The following is a 23,573-nucleotide window of genomic DNA, read 5'->3' as shown; positions in this document are numbered from 1 at the left end:
GACTGCGGTTGTAAGGCCGGTTGGATGTACTGCCAAATTCTCTAAAACAACATTGGAGGCTGCTTATGATAGAGAAATCAACATTATATTATCTGGCAACAGCTCTGTTGGACATTCCTGCAGTCAGCATACAATTTGCACGCTCCCTCAAAACTTGAGACATCTGTGGCATTGTGTTGTGTGACAAAACTACACATTTTAGAGTGGCCTTTTATTGTCCCAAGCACAAGGTGCACCTGTGTAATGATCATGCTGTTAAAGCCGCTTCTTGATATGCCACACCTGTCAGGTGGATGGATTATCTTGGCAAAGGAGAAATGCTCACTAACAGGGATGTAAACAAATTTGTGCACAAAATATGAGCGAAATAAGCTTTTTGTGCATATGGACAATTTCTTGAATCTTTTTTTTTCAGCTCATGAAACATGGGACCAACACTTTATATGTTGCGTTTATATTTTTGTAAAGTTTATTGAATTAGCAGAAAGTACACCTTATTCATGTACAGCATAATGGAAGCAAAATGAACAATAATATTTTACAATATTAATATTACAGTAATTTCAAATCACTGGATAACTAAAACTTAAACTAATTTATCGAATGATATGCACATCATTGTGTGAAATGGTAACTGCGTGTGTATTTGTGTACGTGCGTGAGTCTGTTTGTGTGTGCCTTTCTCTCCCTAGTCTAATGCAGCGTACTATTTTACCAAAAAACATGCATTTTCATACCATCACCAACAGCAGTGCAGAAAGAGGACCTATGATCATCCTATTTCTCACAGATCCCTTTATTTTTAATTGAACACTTCTCATCATTCCACAACCCTGAATGATCCCAAATTTCTCCACAGTCCTGGTCTATTCCATTGTTGCTGTTGGGCTGCCCTTTCCCCCAATTCGCTGTGGTCAGTGGTGTACCATCCACCCATTTCCAGGTCCCTTCAATAACTGAGTCAGTAAGACCAATCCAGACATGATTTTTTGTTTGGTTTAATCCATTGATAAATACCTGTTCCTCTTTGCTGTTTATGATCACCAGATCAGCTCCAAACTCTTGGCATTCTTCACGGCTCTGAGACCAGGCTTTATTCTCATTGGTGATGTAGTAACAGCTGAATTCAAACTCCATCCAGCCTTCTGGACAGCGTCTCCCTTTGATCTTCTTGTTCAGGTTTTCTTTCTCCTTCTGTAGCTGGTCTCTCACTTTAGTCAGGTTGTTGTAACTGGTCGATTGGTTTCTCTGGTAGACAGACAGGCTTATGATCCCAGCCAGTAGGAGAACACACAGCAGCCCCAGACACACTGCAGCAGCTCTGGAGGGTCTCTTCCACCACTGGAAATATATTGCTCCTTCTCTTGGGCTGGCCCTGAAGGAACTTGCATTGGCATATATATTTTCATCATTGTCCATCTTGACACACTTCTGCTCAAATACAGTTAACTTCAACTGTTACTTCAGCTCTTACTGTAAGTCTTGTTCTGAGTCAAGAGTCATCCTCAGTAATAGTGGACAGGAAACAGGAAATGTATAGTTCCTCAGTGCATGAAAACGCATAATTGTCTTAGAAATGCTGTTGAGTAAATACAACCACTGTCAAATTCAAAGACCGAGTCCATGAAGTCGACATGCTTGTTTTAATGTATATTTATTAAACAGTTGTTTATTTACTTTTTATCTTCCTCTTCAGTCATGATAGGGTTTAAACAGTTCTACTAAACTCTTCAGTCATGATAGGGTTTAAACAGTTCTACTAAACTCTTCAGTCATGATAGGGTTTAAACAGTTCTACTAAACTCTTCAGTCATGATAGGGTTTAAACAGTTCTACTAAACTCTTCAGTCATGATAGGGTTTAAACAGTTCTACTAAACTCTTCAGTCATGATAGGGTTTAAACAGTTCTACTAAACTCTTCAGTCATGATAGGGTTTAAACAGTTCTACTAAACTCTTCAGTCATGATAGGGTTTAAACAGTTCTACTAAACTCTTCAGTCATGATAGGGTTTAAACAGTTCTACTAAACTCTTCAGTCATGATAGGGTTTAAACAGTTCTACTAAACTCTTCAGTCATGATAGGGTTTAAACAGTTCTACTAAACTCTTCAGTCATGATAGGGTTTAAACAGTTCTACTAAACTCTTCAGTCATGATAGGGGTTAAACAGTTCTACTAAACTCTTCAGTCATGATAGGGTTTAAACAGTAATACTACACTCTTCAGTCATGATAGGGTTTAAACAGTAATACTACACTCTTCAGTCATGATAGGGTTTAAACAGTAATACTACACTCTTCAGTCATGATAGGGTTTAAACAGTAATACTACACTCTTCAGTCATGATAGGGTTTAAACAGTAATACTACACTCTTCAGTCATGATAGGGGTTAAACAGTTCTACTAAACTCTTCCGTCATGATAAGGTTTAAACAGTTCTACTAAACCCAAAGGGCCATGTTAGTCTAATGATTGTTGAACAGCAAGTCTTTTGTTTCTAAATATGAAGTACCATTGTCCTTTAGAGGGAGCTATGGGGCTTTTAATGAGAGACAGATGAGCATTATTTATCTTCAGATTCCATATTGGAATTGAAGCATGGATCCACATCGCTAGACTGTATTGTTTTACTACAATATGTACCTATTATCTTCATCATTAAACACATTGATTATACTTGCTTACCTGACGGACACCTTCTCCTAGCCCCCCAGGCCTCGTAGGCCAATGTGCTCTTATCAGCAGATTTATATTGCTTTGTTTTGTATATGAAATTGTGAGGACATATTGTGATGTCACGGTGGGGTATTCCAAAACCTTAGAGAGCCCAAAGCATGTTGTTGAACCATTTCTTAGAGGTAAGTCTTTGAAGCACAGGACTTTTTTTAATACACCAGCAAAGGCACTTAATGCTCATTGACTCTGCAGCCCTGAATGTCCACCGCTCTGCAGAGGGGAAAATATGTACAGTACAGTGTGGTCTTCTGCTATGTTCTGTCTGATAGATTTATCCACAGATTAGGTCAGTTTGCCATTCGCTCTCTGTGGTTTAATTTGTTCACTTCTTACTCCTCGTACCTGGGGAATTTGCAGCCATTTAACCTTAAGGGTTGGCATTGATTAAGACTAGTCCTGGACTAAAAATCACTTTGGAATTCAAATTGTCTTTTGGTCCAGTACTAGTCCTAATCTGTTTCCGGGCAGCCTTCTTTAAGGACTGGTTTCCCAGTTCTAGATTAAGCCTAGTCCTGGACTCTCTCTCCAAAGTTGGAACACACAATTTGGTTCCAGAAAAGTATGTAAGAATGATGCAATAGATTATCTAGTTTACTGGGTCTTTTTTTTTTTTTTTTTTTTTAAATGTCGCTTGAAGAAACTCAAGTAATATTGCAATGCCGTTGATCAATATAATGTGTTATCATCTGACATCCCATGTTAATTAAGTAGTTTCACAGTGCCGGTCAGGAAACCTGCTAGATAAGGTTAACACATGACCTTTTCCACAATAATCTTACCTGCAGGATACATTTCAGCAGCAATGTCAGTTATGAGTCGGATAAATGTAAATCTGGTATTTTCATAGTGTTTTATAATGTCTGCCAGAATAAAACCATGGAGAAGAGGATGAACAACAATATGTTTACATTATTTCTATGTGATGTATTAATACTCTCTGAACCTCATGTTAACTCTATTCTCACCTTCACCTTTCACCTGATTGGTCAGTCACATGCAACCCAAATAAACCTAAAATGAATATCTAAAATGTCTATTTTAATGGCACATTTGCGCTATGCATCAAATAGCTCCAAGCTGGACTTCAAACCACTATTTCTGTAAAGGGTCTGGAACTTACTTTTGTATATATGGTGTATTATGTTATGTGGACACCCCTTCAAATTAGTGGATCAACTATTTCAGCCACACCCATTGCTGAGAGGTGTATAAAATCGAGCAGCAGCCATGCAATCTCCATAGACAAACATTGGCAATAGAATGACCTTACTGAAGAGCTCAGTGACTAAACGTGGCACCGTCACAGGATGGGACTTTTCCAACAAGTCAGTTCATCTAATTTCTGCCCTGCTAGAGCTGCCCCGTTCAACTGTAAGTGCTGTTATAGTGAAGTGGAAACGCCTAACAACGGCTCAGCCGCGAAGTGGTAGTCCACACAAGCTCACAGAATGGAACCGCCGTGTGCTAAAGCACATAGCACGTAAAAATCATATGTCCTCAGTTGCAACACTCACTACTCTACAGCATACAATGACATTCTAGATGATTCTGTGCTTCCAACGTTGTGGCAACAGTTTGGGGAACGCCTTTTCCTGTTTCAGCATGACAACGCCCCTGTGCACAAAGTGTGCTCCATACAGAAATGGTTTGTTGAGATCAGTGTGGAAGAACTTGACTGGCCGACTGCGAGCCAGGCCTAATCGCCCAACATCAGTGCCCGACCTCACGAATGCTCTTGTGGCTGAATGAAAGCAAGTCCCTGCGGCTTTTGTGGCGCGATGGGTAACGTTGCTTCGTGGGGTGTCAGGTGTTGATGTGTGCAAGGGTCCCTGGTTCGAGCCCGGGTTGGGGTGAAGAGAGGGACGGAATGTGAAATGGCTGTTACATATATTTGCCTTCCCTGTAGCTCAGTTGGTAGAGCATGGTGTTTGCAACACCAGGGTTGTGGGTTCGATTCCCACGGGGGGCCAGCACAGGGAAAAAAAAAAAAAAATGTATGAAATGTATGCATTCACTACTGTAAGTCGCTCTGGATAAGAGCGTCTGCTAAATGACTAAAATGTAAATGTAAATGTAATGTTCCAACATCTAGTGGAAAGCCTTCCCAGAAGAGGGGAGGCTGTTATAGCTGCAAAGGGGGACCAACTCCATATTGATGCCCATGATTTTTTGAAAAGCAGGTGTCCACATTGTTTGGTCATGTAGTGTACATGTTCCACGGTTAGCATTGTCTCCCATTTGGATGACTTGTGATAATACTTTTAGTCATGTAGTGTAAATTCAGAGGTGAATAGGTCCATTAGGACACTGGGCAGATAAAAAGGAAGTAAATACCTCCTTCTCATTCTGTTGTGCAGTTTAGCATGTAAATCTTGGTGGGGCAAAAAATAAATATGTGGCAGCAAAGCCACTACTCAACACAACACTAAACAATACATTAATTGAGCTTGAATGATGACAAACGGTGCCCACAAACTGTTAGGACCTACATAAAGCTGTCCCAACACCTTACCACTGCTACACCTGGCTATCAGTGGAGCCTTGTCTGGATGCGAAACAGTTCATTGAGCCTAATTTACTGCCTTTTAAAAAAAAGCATAGCTGATATGCTATGTTAACCAAAAGTGGTTTCTACTGATAATTGAGATGTACAAACTATGGCATCAGGGGACGACGAGCGGATAAGACAATCTGTCATTTTGATTAAGACATTAATGAGCAAGCTAGGACAGATGTAGTCAATGTAACAATTTTCAGCACTTTTGAAATGTACAGCGACAGAATTCAGAACATGGGCTATTCTTCCTGTACAATATTCAATGATGACATTTCTCTAAAACAGGCTATAGGCTACATGTGCACCACCAAGAACAGTAGGCTAAATGATGAAGGGAAAAGGGACCAAATTATTAGGGTGAGGCACATGGGCTACTAACAGCTTACTACACAACATACACTTAGTATTACTTTCTTAGCTACAGTATACATATCTCCCTGGCATATTACATCATTTATGCAGCAGCATACACAACATTTTTGGACTCACCTTGTGCTGTGCTCAATTGAACTTTGTCATCAATTGAACTTTGTCACGCTTTTATCATCATACTTTGTCATAAGTCTGGCATTCTCTGGATATATGCTGCTCTCAAGACAACTGGGAACTCGAGAAAGAAAAAACCAGGTTGAATCATGACGTCAGTGATCTTCAGGTCGGAGCTCTAGAACGAGGTCTGAGTTCCAGACGTAGAATTCTGAGTTGGATGACCGTTTTCCCAGTCGGAGCGCGTCGTTATTTCTGAGTTCCCAGTTGTCTTGAACTCACTGAAGTCTGAGATTTTCCAGTTGCGAGTTTCCAGTTGTTTTGAAAGGTGCAGAAGTCATGCTGGATTTACAGCATGGCCAATGTTGAATGTTTATCCTTTTAAGCTTGGAGAAGAGACACTTGGACCACAGGCCCACTCCACTGAATAGCAGGCTAGTGATGTCTTTGCAATGCTTGCAGTTAGCCACTGATTCCTACCCAACCACTCGTTGTTGAATTTGCGATTTCGAGCTTGTGTAATGTTTATGTCCAATGGCCGATGAGCACCGTAACGGTTTATCTATAGTTCCTCTAAGAAATGGCGGCAGGTGGCCTAGTGGTTAAAGAATTGGGCCAGTAACTGAAAGGTGGCTGGATCGAATCCCCTAGCTAACAAGGGAAAAATCTGTCGTTTTACTCCTGAACAAGGCAGTTAACCCCCTGTTCCCCGGTAGGCCGTCATTGTAAATAAGAATTTGTTCTTAACTGACTTGCCTAGTTTAATCATTGTTGACTTGATTCATTATGATGACTGATTTTGAAAGTAGGATTTTGAAAGTATGATGTTGACATGATCAGCCCAATCAAAGCTACTGTAGATAGAACGGGATTTGATGTACTTTTTATCTGTGGCCAATGACCTTGAGCGTTCTTGGATGGGCTATTCTTTTTTTTAATTTTTTTATTTTTTAGTTTGTTTATTGGATTCTCAACACCAGCATTTCCAAGATAATTGCACTTGTAAGTTATTTGTTAGTAACATAAAACACATCAAAGGCAACAATACAGCAAAACAAAGAGTCAGACAGACCTACAGTGAGGGAAAAAAGTATTTGATCCCCTGCTGATTTTGTACGTTTGCCCACTTACAAAGAAATGATCAGTCTATAATTTTAATGGTAGGTTTATTTGAACATGGAGAGACAGAATAACAACAAAAAAGTCCACAAAAATGTTATAAAATGATTTGCATTTTAATGAGGGAAATAAGTATTTGACCCCTCTGCAAAACATGACTTAGTACTTGGTGGCAAAACCCTTGTTGGCAATCACAGAGGTCAGACGTTTTTTGTAGTTGGCCACCAGGTTTGCACACATCTCAGGAGGGATTTTGTCCCACTCCTCTTTGCAGATCTTCTCCAAGTCATTAAGGTTTCGAGGCTGACGTTTGGCAACTCGAACCTTCAGCTCCCTCCACAGATTTTCTATGGGATAAAGGTCTGGAGACTGGCTAGGCCACTCCAGGACCTTAATGTGCTTCTTCTTGAGCCACTCCTTTGTTGCCTTGGCCGTGTGTTTTGGGTCATTGTCATGCTGGAATACCCATCCACGACCCATTTTCAATGCCCTGGCTGAGGGAAGGAGGTTCTCACCCAAGATTTGACAGTACATGGCCCCGTCAAATGATGCGGTGAAGTTGTCCTGTCCCCTTAGCAGAAAAACACCCCCAAAGCATAATGTTTCCACCTCCATGTTTGACGGTGGAGATGGTGTTCTTGGGGTCATAGGCAGCGTTCCTCCTCCAAACACGGCGAGTTGAGTTGATGCCAAAGAGCTCCATTTTGGTCTCATCTGACCACAACACTTTCACCAGTTGTCCTCTGAATCATTCAGATGTTCATTGGCAAACTTCAGACGAGCATATATATGTATTCTTGAGCAGGGGGACCTTGCGGGCGCTGCAGGATTTCAGTCCTTCACGGTGTAGTATGTTACCAATTGTTTTCTTGGTGACTATGGTCCCAGCTGCCTTGAGATCATTGACAAGATCCTCCCGTGTACTTCTGGGCTGATTCCTCCCCGTTCTCATGATCATTGCAACCCCACGAGGTGAGATCTTGCCGAGGGATATTGACAGTTTTTTTGTGTTTCTTCCATTTGCGAATAATCGCACCAAATGTTGTCACCTTCTCACCAAGCTGCTTGGCGATGGTCTTGTAGCCCATTCCAGCCTTGTGTAGGTCTACAATCTTGTCCCTGACATCCTTGGAGAGCTCTTTGGTCTTGGCCATGGTGGAGAGTTTGGAATCTGATTGATTGATTGCTTCTGTGGACAGGTGTCTTTTTTACAGGTAACAAGCTGCGGTTAGGAGCACTCCCTTTAAGAGTGTGCTCCTAATCTCAGCTCGTTACCTGTATAAAAGACACCTGGGAGCCAGAAATCTTTCTGATTGAGAAGGGGTCAAATACTTATTTCCCTCATTAAAATGCAAATCAATTTATAACATTTTTGAAATGTGTTTTTCTCTATATTTTTGTTGTTATTCTGTCTCTCACTGTTCAAATAAACCTACCATTAAAATTATAGGCTGATCCTTTCTTTATCAGTGGGCAAACGTACAAAATCAGCAGGGGATCAAATACTTTTTCCCCCTACTGTATAACCAAAAAAAACAAAGACAAAAAATATATATATTTTGATATAGTTGTTACAGGTCAACTAGCACAGATAATACAGTCCTCCTAAACATCCGAGATGCTGTGTATACACATATCAGGTCTCTTACATCACCGATCTATAAATATACATCACTCTGGGACTGCAGGGAAATGTAGTCATTTAACATAAGAAAGAAGGGGAGCCCACATTGCACAGAATTTATCTATAGACCCATTGAGTGTGTGTGTTAATTTCTTCCAACTTTATGTAATTCAAAACATATTTAATCCAAACAGCATGAGACGCGGGTGCAGAGGATTTCCATCTCAGTAAAATTAATCATCTCATTAAACAAAGTGACGAAGGCAATTACATCCTTATTCATTTTGGTCAGTTATAATGTGGGTAAGGAAACCCCAAATAATGCGTATAAAGGATCTGGTTTGATCTGTGTGCCGCTTAATCCTTGGATGGGCACTTCTTATATAGTTCTATGGCATCACCCAGGGAGCTTGAATTTTTTTGCTCTGCCTGTAGATTTTGCGGTGACGTAGTGTCCCCATCAGTGACAGAACGCTGAGCCAATCACAGCGCAACTAGACAACATTATGAACCCCTGCGCTCTGTATTTTCCGCTGGCTTCCCCACCACCACAGAAAGCACTGAGCTACGATGAAACTCTGGAGCATTTTGGAGCTGCCTTACTCAAGAAAGCAAAAAAGAGACCATGTTTGTATGCGACTTTATTAATTCAAATATATAAATATATTTTTTACATTGTTTGCAAACTGATATGTGACACGTATTAATGCCAAAATAACATGCAAAACAGGCTACAACAAAAGAATAGATATAATGTGAGAGTTCAGTGACCAGCCGGAGGAAGATAGGTACTCAGTGTAAAACCAATTAGTACAAACCTGGGCCCACTAATTGCTTTGTGTCTTCCTCTATATAGGTGTGCCAGGAGATGAGCTGAGGGAGAATGGGGAATAGAGACGGGGACCTGGGAGGACGTCAGATTTTCCGATCTCAGAGAAAGCTTTGTTTACTGGGGCACCTTGTCTCTCTGTTGACCAAGGCAGGCTTTAGGTAGAGAGAAGTGTTCTTCCTGTAACTATTATGTGTAGACAATAGTCTAAAGACAGGAGTAGTTGTTTTTTGCTTCCCATTTTTGGCCACTGCCTTTTGGTCAAAGGCTTAGTTTATGTTTATTTGTTTTGTTACACGGGTGTTTGGATGTTACACTGTACTGGAGTTATTTTGTCGGGTGAAAGAAAGCCTGTTTAGTAAACTTTCACAAGAAAAGGAATCGCAACCACTGCCTCTGGTCTGTTCATGTTGTGTCTCCTGCCTGTGTTAGGGGGTTTCGGACAACTGATGAAGAATGCAGGCATCTTGAGGCAAGACCACAAGCTTTCCCCTTTCCGGTGGCTTTGATTTTAAATTTTATCTTTTGGAAGCCCGCTACACCCGCTGATAGGCATGAGTGAAGAATTGGTACGTCAACGGCCTGCGCCATCGCCCAACAGGAGACCTTAGACCTCCTCAGGTCCGAAATAGCAGACCGCCCGTCTCCCAGGGAATGTGGGATGCCCAATGTCAACGCTCTGATTCCACGTCTGACGGAGGACAACAATGTGGAGGCCCATCTCCTGGCCTTCGAACGAACGGCGCAGAGAGAGAGATGGCCTCAGGACAACTGGGCGGGCCTCCTGGCTCCCCTGCTCACAGGCAAAGCCCAGGCAGTGTACTATGACATTGAAGAAGGGGCTGCCGCGGATTACGCACGTCTGAAGGTGGAGATTCAGGCCCGCCATCAGCTGAACCCCAGAGACCGGGCCGGAGATTTCATGACTGGAACTACGCCGAAGAAGAGTCACCAAAGGGCCAGCTTTACCAACTTATCAGTCTGGTAAGGGGGTGGTTATGCCCCACAAAAGCCACAGCTGAAATGTTAGAAACCCTGGTCATAGACAAGTGTTTGAGGGACTTACCCGTCACCATGCAGAGGATAGTCGGTCAGGCAAATCCAGTTACAGTTGACCACCTAGTTCAGTGCATCGAGTTGTACTTGTCTACTAAAAGCCTTGTTGCCGTTAGCAGGGGCGAGATGACAACTGGTGGCACGCCCCATGGCTAGCAGTAGGGTCGACAAGGCCAGCACCTAGCACCATAGTCAATACTTTTAGAAGGCCACGCCTAAGGACCCTAATACAGTGTTAACACGTGCAACACATATGGTCATATGGCTAAACACTCCCCCAGTGTAGACGTCCATATGCCCACTGTATCATCAGCCACCCCCCCGTGACCAGGTGGAATGTCCCGTGCCACAGGTATGTTGCATGTGCAGCTGGCCCCGGCTCTAAGTGCGTCAGTGCGCATAAGAGGGGCGGTCTGGGAGGCCTTCCTAGATTCGGGAAGCAGTGTGTCTCTGGTACAGGAGGAGGTCCTGGCCAACCGCTGTAGCCTGCATCCACGGGGAAAGCAAACGCTACCCAACAGCCCGAGTCAGCTTCCATACCCCTGCCGGTAAGACCACCCTGAGTGTTGGGGTTGTTCCCCAAATGAAGGTACCAGTGCTACTGGGGAGGAACTGCCCCCTGTTCGAGCTTCTGTGGAGGAAGATGGGGCGAGGGAGTGGCCCCGGTCGAGCACAGAGACTGAACAACTCTAATCGCCAGGCACTGGCGCACTCAGAGCCCACCCGGAGGGGAAGGGACGAGATGAGACTAAGGAGGCGTTGCAGGGCTACCGGGATTCCTCGTCAGATCAGGGGGGTAAGGATGATGACTGTCTGAGGCACCTGTTCCAAAAGACCACGGAGGAAGACACCTGGAGGGGGTTCGAGAGCGACAAGTCCACAAGCTCCAGAGGGAGCAGTTACGCCAGGTGTTTCAGGAGTCATCGAGGGAGAGCACCCTGAGGGAGTTTGGCACGGAGTCATCCGACCTGACCAGGAGCACCCCCTCCCTCACCCCAGCATGCACAACTTCCCCGTCGGAAGAACTAATGGGCCAAGTCGGAACCGCTCAACACCATGAACCCAACCTTCACCAGGCAATGCGGAAGGTGAAGAGGATAGATGGGAAGAATATCGGCTCGGAAGGTGAGTCAACTACTCTTATTACGCCATCAAGCGGGGTCTCTTGTACTGGGTGGCCAAACGTAGAGGGGTAGAACAGGAACTGCTAATGGTGCCCCATTCATACAGAGATGTGGTGTTACACATGGCCCATACACTAGGGGGCCACCACGCCCAGGAGATGACCACGAACTGGGGCATTTCTATTGGCATGGGTTTACCCAAGATGTCGCTAAGTATTGCAAATCTTGTGACACCTGCCAACGCACTGCTCCCAAGCGAACATACCGTAACCCTCTTATCCCTCTCCCAATTATACAGACCCCGTTTGAGCACATAGCCATGGACCTGGTGGGACCACTTCCGGACCCCTTCCGCATTCGGCGTGCAGACATGAGTACATCTTGGTGGTGGACTATGCGATGAAGTTCGCAGAGACTATTCGTCTGAGGACGATGGAAACCCTGCCAGTACCTTACCCTCATCGAACACATCATATTCATGAAGGATAAAATGGCAGCGATATGGCCGGGGGTGAGGGAACACATGGCCAAAGTGCAGGAAACCCAAGCCTGGGCGTAAAATAGAAAGGCCCAGCCGCGACAGTTCCACCCAGGAGATAAGGTACTCGTCCTCGTCCCCAAGCCGGAACACCAGCTCCAGGCTCGGTTGCATGGCCAATATGTGGTGACAGAGCAAGTCTCCCCGGTAAACCACAGTGTGAGTAGTTCAGGATGACAGCGCCCTCAGCAGATATACCACATCAGCCTGTTGAAAGCCTATGTGGAATGAGAGGTGCAGGTGCTGATGGAACTTAAGGCAGACGGAGAGGAACGACTGACAGAAAAGGTGCCTTTTGGCCCCACTCTTACGGCTCAGCAGGCGCGAGACCTTGGAAGGGTTGTCCACCAGAACCAACGGGTCTTCTCCCCCTTCCGGGGCAGACCTTGCTCTGCCACCGCTTAGCCACAGAGCCAGGGAAGAAGGTTAATCTCCAACCCTACAGGGTACCAGAAGCACGCCGGGAGCTGGTACGGAAAGAAGGGAGGAAGATGTTGAAGATGAGGTCATCAAGCCATCCACCAGTGAATGGTCCAGCCCTATCATGCTGGTGCCGAAACCCAATGGGTCTATTCACTTCTGCAACGATTTCCAAGCCCTCAACGCTGATCGAGCTGCTTGGGAAGCACGCTATATATCGACCCTTGACCTCACAAAGGGGTACTGGCAGATGCCTCTGGTCCCCGAAGATCGCCACAAAACCTCCTTTGCCACCCCATATGGGCTATTTCAGTACGTTTGCCTCCCCTTCGGCTTGCACGGCGCGGCCACCAACTTCCAGAGGCTTATTAGACATGCAGTTACATCCTCATCAGGCCTTCGCTGCTGATGACATTGTAATACACAGTGAGGACTGGGAGGACCACCTCCGCCAGCTGCACTCTGTGCTGGCCAGCCTGGAGGCTGCCGGCCTGACAGCTAACCCAAAGAAGTGCCACCTGGGACTGAAAGAGGCTGAATACCTCGGTTACACCATTGGCAGCGGTCTGATCAAACCACAAGTGGAGAGGACCCGGGCCATCCAGGAGTGGCCGCGGCCCTGGGACAAGAAGGGAGTCCGCTCCTTCCTGGGCCTAACGGATTACTACAGGCGGTTCATCCCAAGCTACGACACCGTTGCCACCCCACTGACCAACATGACAAAGAAGAGAAGCCCGGTGAGTTTGGTATGGACATCTGAAGCCGATGGGGCATTCCTCCACCTCAAAGACACTCTGCTCGGAACGGGTGTTGAGAGCCCCAGATTTCCAGCAGCCCTTCACTGTCCACACCGACGTCTCCAGCACCGGCTTGGGGGCTGTACTGTCCCAAGAGGACGAGGTGGAGGAACCTCCCGTCCTATACGTAAGCCGCAAGCTGTCCTACCGGGAGTGGAAGTACGCGACGATAGAGAGGGAGGCACTGGTAATTAAGTGTGCCCTAGCATACTTGAGGTACTATCTCCTTGGGAGGCGATTCCGGCTGGTCACGGATCATGCGCCCCTCCAGTGGTTGGCGGGTAAGCGAGACACGAACAGCCGAATAACAAGATGCTTCCTGTTGCTCCAATCATTTTAATTTCCAGGAGGTTCACTGATTGGGGAGAGCACACAGCAATGCAGACGTACTATCCCGTCGAGACACTGAGGTCTCATCTGGCGCACGCCCCTCTGGGTTGATCTTGGGAGGGAAGGCATGTGAGAGTTCAGTGACCAGCCAGAGGAAGAAGACACGACAGCACCCTCCTCAAGGGATAGATACTTGGTGTAAAGCAAATTAGTACATACCTGGGCCTACTAATTGCTTTGTGTCTTCCTCTATATAGGTTTGCCAGGAGAGGAGCTGAGGGAGAATAGAGACGGGGACCTGGGAGGACGTCAGATTTTCCTATCTCAGAGAAAACTTTGTTTACTGGGGCACCTTGGCTCTCTGTTAACTTAGGCATGCTTTAGGTAGAGCGACGCGTTCCTCCTGTAACTATTATGTGTAGTCGATAGTTGATATTGAGATGTGTCTTTTAATTGAACTCTGTGAAGCATTTATTTGGGCTGCAATTTCTGAGGCTGGTAACGTCAATGAACTTTTCCTCTGCAATAGAGGTAACTCTGAGTCTTCCTTCCTTGTAGCGGTCCTCGTGAGAGCCAATTTGATCATAGAGCTTAAAACCTGTTGAGGACAGACGTTCCGCTAGCGGAACCCCGTTCCGCCTGCGGAACCCCTAGCCAACAGCCAATGGCATCGCACGGCGCGAAATACAAAACCAACTAAAATACCACAATTCAATTTTCTCAAACAATCAACTATTTTACACCATTTTAAAGATAAGACTCTCGTTAATCTAACCACATTGTCCGATTTCAAAAAGGCTTTACAGCGAAAGCAAAACATTAGATTATGTTAGGAGAGTACATAGACACAAATAATCACACAGCCATTTTCCAAGCAAGCATATATGTCACATAAACCCAAACCACAGCTAAATGCAGCACTAACCTTTGATGATCTTCATCAGATGACACTCCTAGGACATTATGTTATACAATACATGCATGTTTTGTTCAATCAAGTTCATATTTATATCAAAAAACAGCTTTTTACATTAGCATGTGATATTCAGAACTAGCATACCCACCGAAAACTTCCGGTGAATTTACTAAATTACTCATGATAAACGTTGACAAAATACATAACAATTCTTTTAAGAATTATAGATACAGAACTCCTTTATGCAATCGCTATGTCCGATTTTAAAATAGCTTTTTGGCGAAAGCACATTTTGCAATATTCTGAGTACGTAGCTCGGCCGTCACGGCTAGCTATTTTGACATCCGCCAACTTCGGGGTCACCTAAACTCAGAATTACTATTAGAAAAATTGGATTACCTTTGCTGTTCTTCTTCAGAATGCACTCCCAGGACTTCTACTTCAACAACAAATGTTGTTTTGGTTCCAAATAATCCATAGTTGTATCCAAATACCTCCGTTTTGTTCGTGCGTTCAGGTCACTATCCGACGGGTAACGCGTGAGCGCATTTCGTGACAAAAAAATTCAAAATATTCCATTACCGTACTTCGAAGCATGTCAAACGCTGTTTAAAATCAATTTTTATGTTATTTTTCTCGTAAAATAGCGATAATATTCCAACCGGGCAACGTTGTATTCATTCAAAGACTGAAAGAAAAACATGGCGAGTTCTCGTGACCGCACATCTCCAGTCTCACTGTCCTCAGGCTGACCACTTACAAACTCTGCTGCTGTACTTTGCCCAGAGACAGCAGACACCCCATTCCACTTTCTGGCGGCTTTAGAGAGCCAATGGAAGCCTTAGAAAGTGTCACGTTACAGCACAGATGCTGTAATGTCGATAGAGATGCAACAGAAGGACAACAAATTGTCAGACAGGGAACTTCCTGTATGGAATCTTCTCAGGTTTTGGCCTGAGATATGAGTTATGTTATAGTCACAGACACCATTCAAACAGTTTTAGAAACTTTAGAGTGTTTTCTATCCACTAATTATCTACTAATTATATGCATATTCTAGTTTCTGGGCAGGAGTAGTAACCAGATTAAATCGGGTACGTTTTTTATCCGGCCGTGACAATACTGCCCCCTATCCCAAAGAAGTGAATGGTTTTTGCAACTGCACTTGAAGAAACTTTCAAAGTTCTTTAAATGTTCCGTATTGACTGACCTTCATGTCTTAAAGTAATGGTGGACTGTCGATTCTCTTTGCTTATTTGAGCTGTACTTGCCATAATATGGACTTGGTCTTTTACCAAATAGGGCTATCTTCTCTATACCAACCCTACCTTGTCACAACACAACTGATTGGCTCAAATTAAAAAGGAAAAAAATTCCACAAATGAACTTTTATCAAGGCACACTTGTTAGTTGAAATGCATCCCAGGTGACTACCTCATGAAGCTGGTTGAGAGAATACCAAGAGTGTGCTAAGCTGTCATCAAGGCAAAAGGTGGCTACTTTGAAGATTTTTTTTAATTTGTTTAACACTTTTTTAGTTACTACAGTGAGGGAAAAAAGTATTTTATCCCCTGTTGATTTTGTACGTTTGCCCACTGACAAAGAAATGATTAGTCTATAATTTTAATGGTAGGTTTATTTGAACGGTGAGAGACAGAATAACAACAAAGAAAATCCAGAAAAACGCATGTCAGAAATGTTATAAAATGATTTGCATTTTAATGAGGGAAATAAGTATTTGATCCCTCTGCAAAACATTACTTAGTACTTGGTGGCAAAACCCTTGTTGGTAATCACAGAGGTCAGACGTTTCTTGTAGTTGGCCACCAGGTTTGCACACATCTCAGGAGGGATTTTGTCCCACTCCTCTTTGCAGATCTTCTCCAAGTCATTAAGGTTTCAAGGCTGAAGTTTGGCAACTCGAACCTTCAGCTCTCTCCACAGATTTTCTATGGGATTAAGGTCTGGAGACAGGCTAGACCACTCCAGGACCTTAATGTGCTTCTTCTTGAGCAACTCCTTTGTTGCCTTGGCCGTGTGTTTTGGGTCATTGTCATGCTGGAATACCCATCCACGACCCATTTTCAATGCCCTGGCTGAGGGAATGAGGTTCTCACCCAAGATTTAACGGTACGTGGCCCCGTCCATCGTCCCTTTGATGCGGTGAAGTTGTCCTGTCCCCTTAGCAGAAAAACACCCCCAAAGCATAATGTTTCCACCTCCATGTTTGACGGTGGAGATGGTGTTCTTGGGGTCATAGGCAGCATTCCTCCTCCAAACACGGCGAGTTGAGTTGATGCCAAAGAGCTCCATTTTGGTCTCATCTGACCACAACACTTTCACCCAGTTGTCCTCTGAATCATTCAGATGTTCATTGGCAAACTTCAGACAGGCATGTATATGTGCTTTCTTGAGCAGGGGGACCTTGCGGGCGCTGCAGGATTTCAGTCCTTCACGGCGTAGTGTGTTACCAATTGTTTTCTTGGTGACTATGGTCCCAGCTGCCTTGAGATCATTGACAATATCCTCCCGTGTAGTTCTGGGCTGATTCCTCAGCGTTCTCATGATCATTGCAACTCCTCGAGGTGAGATCTTGCATGGAGCCCTAGGCCGAGGGAGATTGACAGTTCTTTTGTGTTTCTTCCATTTGCGAATAATCACACCAACTGTTGTCACCTTCTCACCAAGCTGCTTGGCGATGGTCTTGTAGCCCATTCCAGCCTTGTGTAGGTCTACAATCTTGTCCCTGACATCCTTGGAGAGCTCTTTGGTCTTGTTATTTCACTGAAGCCATGAAATGTGAGTTATAATGAAAGTGAGAAAATGTCAATTTACCATACTGCTTTTATCTTTGTTTTTACAGTAACTTTGTATTGCATTTTTAAACTCTAATAAAACGGTCATAAGAAAACATTTAATTTCCATGTTTATTCTGAACAAAAATAGTAACACAACACGCATCAAAGATTTCACTGAGTTACATGGTGGATGGATTATCTTGGCAAGGAGAAATGCTCACAAACAGGGTTGTAAACAAATTTGTGCAGATAAATAAGCTGTTTATACGTATGGGCTATTTCTGGAATCTTTTTTTTTCATCTCATGAAACATGGGACCAACACTTTAAATGTTGCATTTATATTTTTGTTCAGTTTATTGAATAAGCAGAAAGTACATCTTATTTATGTACAGCATAATGGAAGCAAAATTAACAATAACATTTTACAATATTAATATTTCAGTAATTTCAAATGAATGGATAACTAAAACTTAAAGTAATTTATTGAATGATATACACATTGTGTGAAATGGTAACTGTGTGTGCATGCCTGTGCCTTTCTCTCCCTAGTCTAATGCAATGTACTATTTTACCAAAAACATCCATCTTCAGACCATCACCATAGTCCCTTTTCAACAGCAGTGCAGAGAGAGGACCTATGATCATCCTATTTCTCACAGATCCCTTTATTTTTAATGGAACACGTCTCATCATTCCACCACCCTTGACTAGTTGGACGATGTACAAATTTCTCCACAGTCCTGGTCTATTCCATTGTTGCTGTTGGGCTGCCCTTTCCCCCAATTCGCTGTGGTCAGTGGTGTACCATCCACCCATTTCCAGGTCCCTTCAATAACTGAGTCAGTAAGACCAATCCAGACATTATTTTTTGTTTGGTTTAATCCATTGATAAATACCTGTTCCTCTTTGCTGTTTATGATCACCAGATCAGCTCCAAACTCTTGGCATTCTTCACGGCTCTGAGACCAGGCTTTATTCTCATTGGTGATGTAGTAACAGCTGAATTCAAACTCTCTCCAGCCTTCTGGACAGCGTCTCCCTTTGATCTTCTTGTTCAGGTTTTCTTTCTCCTTCTGTAGCTGATCTCTCTCCTTCTGTAGCTGGTCTCTCTCCTTCTGTAGCTGGTCTCTCTCCTTCTGTAGCTGGTCTCTCGCTTTAGTCAGGTTGTTGTAACTGGTCGATTGGTTTCTCTGGTAGACAGACAGGCTTATGATCCCAGCCAGTAGGAGAACACACAGCAGCCCCAGACACACTGCAGCAGCTCTGGAGGGTCTCTTCCACCACTGGAAATATATTGTTCCTTCTCTTGGGCTGGCCCTGAAGGAACTTGCATTGGCATATGTACACTGCTCAAAAAAATCAAGGGAACACTAAAATAACACATCCTAGATCTGAATGAATGAAATAATCTTATTAAATACTTTTTTATTTACATAGTTGAATGTGCTGACAACAAAATCACACAAAAATAATCAATGGAAATCCAATTTATCAACCCATGGAGGTTTGGATTTGGAGTCACACTCAAAATTAAAGTCGAAACCACACTACAGGCTGATCCAACTTTGATGTAATGTCCTTAAAACAAGTCAAAATGAGGCTCAGTAGTGTGTGTGGCCTCCACGTGCCTGTATGACCTCCCTACAATGCCTGGGCATGCTCCTGATGAGGTGGCGGATGGTCTCCTGAGGGATCTCCTCCCAGACCTGGACTAAAGCATCCGCCAACTCCTGGACAGTCTGTGGTGCAACGTGGCGTTGGTGGATGGAGCGAGACATGATGTCCCAGATGTGCTCAATTGGATTCAGGTCTGGGGAACGGGCGTGCCAGTCCATAGCATCAATGCCTTCCTCTTGCAGGAACTACTGACACACTCCAGCCACATGAGGTCTAGCATTGTCTTGCATTAGGAGGAACCCAGGGCCAACCGCACCAGCATATGGTCTCACAAGGGGTCTGAGGATCTCATCTCGGTACCTAATGGCAGTCAGGCTACCTCTGGCGAGCACATGGAGGGCTGTGCGGCCCCCCAAAGAAATGCCACCCCACACCATGACTGACCCACCGCCAAACCGGTCATGCTGTAGGATGTTGCAGGCAGCAGAACGTTCTCCACGGCATCTCCAGACTCTGTCACGTCTGTCACATGTGCTCAGTGGGAACCTGCCTTCATCTGTGAAGAGCACAGGGCGCCAGTGCCGAATTTGCCAATCTTGGTGTTCTCTGGCAAATGCGAAACGTCCTGCACGGTGTTGGGCTGTAAGCACAACCCCCACCTGTGGACGTCGGGCCCTCATACCACCGTCATGGAGTCTGTTTCTGACCGTTTGAGCAGACACATGCACATTTGTGGCCTGCTGGAGGTCATTTTGCAGGGCTCTGGCAGTGCTCCTCCTGCTCCTCCTTGCACAAAGGCGGAGGTAGCGGTCCTGCTTCTGGGTTGTTGCCCTCCTACGGCCTCCTCCACGTCTCCTGATGTACTGGCCTGTCTCCTGGTAGCGCCTCCATGCTCTGGACACTACGCTGACAGACACAGCAAACCTTCTTGCCACAGCTCACATTGATGTGCCATCCTGGATGAGCTGCACTACCTGAGCCACTTGTGTGGGTTGTAGACTCCGTCTCATGCTACCACTAGAGTGAAAGCACCGCCAGCATTCAAAAGTGACCAAAACATCAGCCAGGAAGCATAGGAACTGAGAAGTGGTCTGTGGTCACCACCTGCAGAACCACTCCTTTATTGGGGGTGTCTTGCTAATTGCCTATAATTTCCACCTGTTGTCTATTCCATTTGCACAACAGCATGTGCAATTTATTGTCAATCAGTGTTGCTTCCTAAGTGGACAGTTTGATTTCACAGAAGTGTGATTGACTTGGAGTTACATTGTGTTGTTTAAGTGTTCCCTTTATTTTTTTGAGCAGTATATTTTCATCATTTTCCATCTTGACACACTTCTGCTCAAATACAATTAACTTCAACTGTTACTTCAGCTCTTACTGTAATTCTCATTCTGAGTCAAGAGTCATCCTCAGTAATAGTGGACAGGAAACAGGAAATGTACAGTTCCTCAGTGCATGAAAACAGATACTTGTCTTTAGAAATGCTGTTGGGTAAATGCAACCACTGTCAAATTCAAAGACCGAGTCCATGAAGTCGACATGCTTGTTTTAATGTATATTTAAACAGTTGTTTATTTACTTTTTATCTTCCTCTTCAGTCATGATAGGGTTTAAACAGTAAAACTAAACTCTTCAGTCATGATAGGGTTTAAACAGTTCTACTACACTCTTCAGTCATGATAGGGTTTAAACAGTTCTACTAAACTCTTCAGTCATGATAGGGTTTAAACAGTAATACTACACTCTTCAGTCATGATAGGGTTTAAACAGTAATACTACACTCTTCAGTCATGATAGGGTTTAAACAGTAATACTACACTCTTCAGTCATGATAGGGTTTAAACAGTAATACTACACTCTTCAGTCATGATAGGGTTTAAACAGTAATACTACACTCTTCAGTCATGATAGGGTTTAAACAGTAATACTACACTCTTCAGTCATGATAGGGTTTAAACAGTAATACTACACTCTTCAGTCATGATAGGGTTTAAACAGTAATACTACACTCTTCAGTCATGATAGGGTTTAAACAGTAATACTACACTCTTCAGTCATGATAGGGTTTAAACAGTAATACTACACTCTTCAGTCATGATAGGGGTTAAACAGTTCTACTACACTCTTCAGTCATGATAGGGTTTAAACATTAATACTACACTCTTCAGTCATGATAGGGTTTAAACAGTTCTACTAAACTCAAAGGGCCATGTTAGTCTAATGATTGTTGAACAGCAGGACTTTTGTTTCTTAATATGATGTACCACTGTGTCCTTTAGAGGGAGCTATGGGGCTTTTAATGAGAGACAGATGAGCATTATATATCTTCAGATTCCATATTGGAATTGAAGCATGGATCCATTTTTAACAGCATCAAATACTCTTAGGTATGAAACATAGCTAGACTGTATTGTTTTACTACAATATGTACCTATTATCTTAATCATTAAACACATTGAATATATGGTTATTACAACCAGTGTTGGGGAAAAAGTACCCAATTGTGATACTTGAGTAAAAGTATAGATACCTTAATAGAAACTCAATGATACTTTACGATTTTCACTGCCGACACCCCGGTCAGCCAGGTATGCCCCCAGGTAGGGCGCCAGGTGGCGTCCCTGGGGGGGACTGTCATGCCCTGATCTGTTTCATCTGTCCTTGTGATTGTCTCCACCCCTATCCTCTATCCTCATCCATCTTGAATTATGTCAAGATTCCCGTAGTGTGGCAGACTACGCTGTTGATTTTCGCACATTGGCGCGTGAGAGTGCCTGGAATCCAGAGTCCCTTTTCGATACCTTCCTTCACGTACTATCTAAGGTGCTAAAGGATGAGCTAGCTGCTGGGGAATTGCCGGTGGCCCTCGATTCCCTCTTTGCCCTCTCCATTAGAATTAATGGGCGGCTAAGGGAACGCCGGAGTGAGAGGAGGTCTGGGTCACACTCTCTCATCTTCGGAAGGAATCCGGAAGTCCCCGAATGCTTTTCTTCCGAGAGGATCCGAAGCCACCCGAGCCTCCTCGAGAATGATCGATGACAGGTGAGTCTGACACACCAGAACCTATGCAACTGGGAAGGGCTAGGTTATCGCTTAGGGAACGTTCCCACAGGCTAAGCTCCAATTGCTGTCTGTATTGTGGAGCTGTAGGGCATTATATAGCCACCTGCCCAGTTAAGAGACTGGACACCTTAGTAGGTACAAGCACTCTGGTGAGTCTGACTGGGAATCCTCTAAGTCCCATTACCCGTACTCCTTTTTATGTGATCTTGCTGTGGGGAGACCAGTCTAAGTCTATCCGGGTGCTTATTGACCCTGGGGCAGATGATAGTTTTATGGACGCTACCCTGCTATCAGAACTGGGTATCATTACTCAACTCCTCTCTGTTCCCATAGATGCCAGGGCACTGGATGGTCGTTCCATTGGTAGAGTCACACACAGCACAATTCCCCTAAATATGCAGGTATCTGGAAACCACAGTGAGTCAATTGTTTTGGGTTTTTCTTGGCTCCAAAAAACAACCCAGATTTTGACAGGACTATGGGTTCCATTCTGGGTTGGAGCCCATTTTGCCATTCACACTGCCTAAAGGCGGCACAGCCATCTCCAAAACGTCTGTCTCCAGGAATAAGTACGGCCACGGATCTCTCTGCCTTGCCCGCAGAGTATCATGACCGCCTGGAGGTTTTCAGCAAGGCTCGTGCTACCTCCCTTCCTCACATCGTCCCTACGATTGTGCTATTGACCTTCTCCCGTGCACCACACCGCCTCGAGGTCGGCTATATTCCCTGTCCGGTCCTGAGACCAAGGCCATGGAGGAGTACATCGAGGACTCACTGGCTGTTGGGAGCATTCACCCTTCTGCCTCTCCTGCTGGCGCAGGATTCTTCTTTGTGGGGAAAAAGGACAAGTCACTGCGTCCATGTATTGATTACTGGGGTCTCAATAATATTACGATTAAAAATCGGTACCCTCTACCACTCCTCACCTCAGCTTTCGAACCTCTCCAGGGGGCTACTATCTTCACCAAACTGGACCTTCGGAATGTCTACCATCTTGTGCGGATACGTGAAGGAGACGAGTGGAAGACAGCTTTCAACACTGCCAGTGAACATTATGAGTACATGCCGTTTGGACTCACCAACGCGCCTGCTGTTTTCCAGGCTCTGGTCAACGATGTGCTCCGGGACATTTGAATCGTTTTGTTTTTGTCTACCTCGACGACATCCAGGTTTTCTCTTGTTCTGCCCAGGAACACATTCTCCATGTTCGACAGGTTCTTAAGTGCCTTTTGGAGAATCAGTCGTTTTGTAAAGGCTGAGAAGTGTGAGTTGCACCACTCCACTATCTCCTTTCTAGAATACATTATTGCTGAGGGGAATGTACAGATGGATCCGGAGAAGGTGAGAGCGGTGGTGGATAGACTCCATCCCGCGTACAGTGTGCAGCTCCAACGGTTTCTGGGTTTTGCTAATTTGTACCGCCGTTTCATTCAGGGCCACATCAACCTGGTGGCTCCTCTCTCTGCACTCACTTCTCCCAAGGTACCATTCACATGGTCTCCAGCAGTGGACAAGGCTTTTGGGGATCTTAAGCAGCGATTCAATACTGCTCCTAT

At 44.5% G+C, this 23,573-nt stretch overlaps 1 protein-coding gene and 1 pseudogene across 1 annotated transcript; both read right to left on the bottom strand.

The window, feature by feature from the left end:
• Window positions 1-446: 446 nt before the first annotated feature.
• On the bottom strand, window positions 447-2,898 carry LOC115160078 (CD209 antigen-like protein A). Its single transcript, XM_029710362.1, has one exon. The coding sequence runs from the start codon at window positions 1,417-1,419 to the stop codon at window positions 778-780; it is 642 nt and encodes a 213-aa protein (XP_029566222.1). The 5' UTR covers window positions 1,420-2,898; the 3' UTR covers window positions 447-777.
• Window positions 2,899-17,980: 15,082 nt separating this feature from the next.
• LOC115159825 (CD209 antigen-like protein C) lies at window positions 17,981-23,222 on the bottom strand (annotated as a pseudogene).
• Between the last annotated feature and the right edge of the window lie 351 nt (window positions 23,223-23,573).

Source organism: Salmo trutta, chromosome 23 (genome assembly GCF_901001165.1).
Source record: "Salmo trutta chromosome 23, fSalTru1.1, whole genome shotgun sequence".
NCBI classification, from domain to species: domain Eukaryota; kingdom Metazoa; phylum Chordata; class Actinopteri; order Salmoniformes; family Salmonidae; genus Salmo; species Salmo trutta.
The sequence above is the reverse complement of the archived record's forward strand: the minus strand, read 5'-3'. Positions and strand labels throughout refer to the sequence as shown.

Excerpts from the sequence above, each read along its gene's own strand:
- LOC115160078 (XM_029710362.1), bottom strand. The coding sequence starts at position 1,419 with ATGGACAATGATGAAAATATATATGCCAATGCAAGTTCCTTCAGGGCC.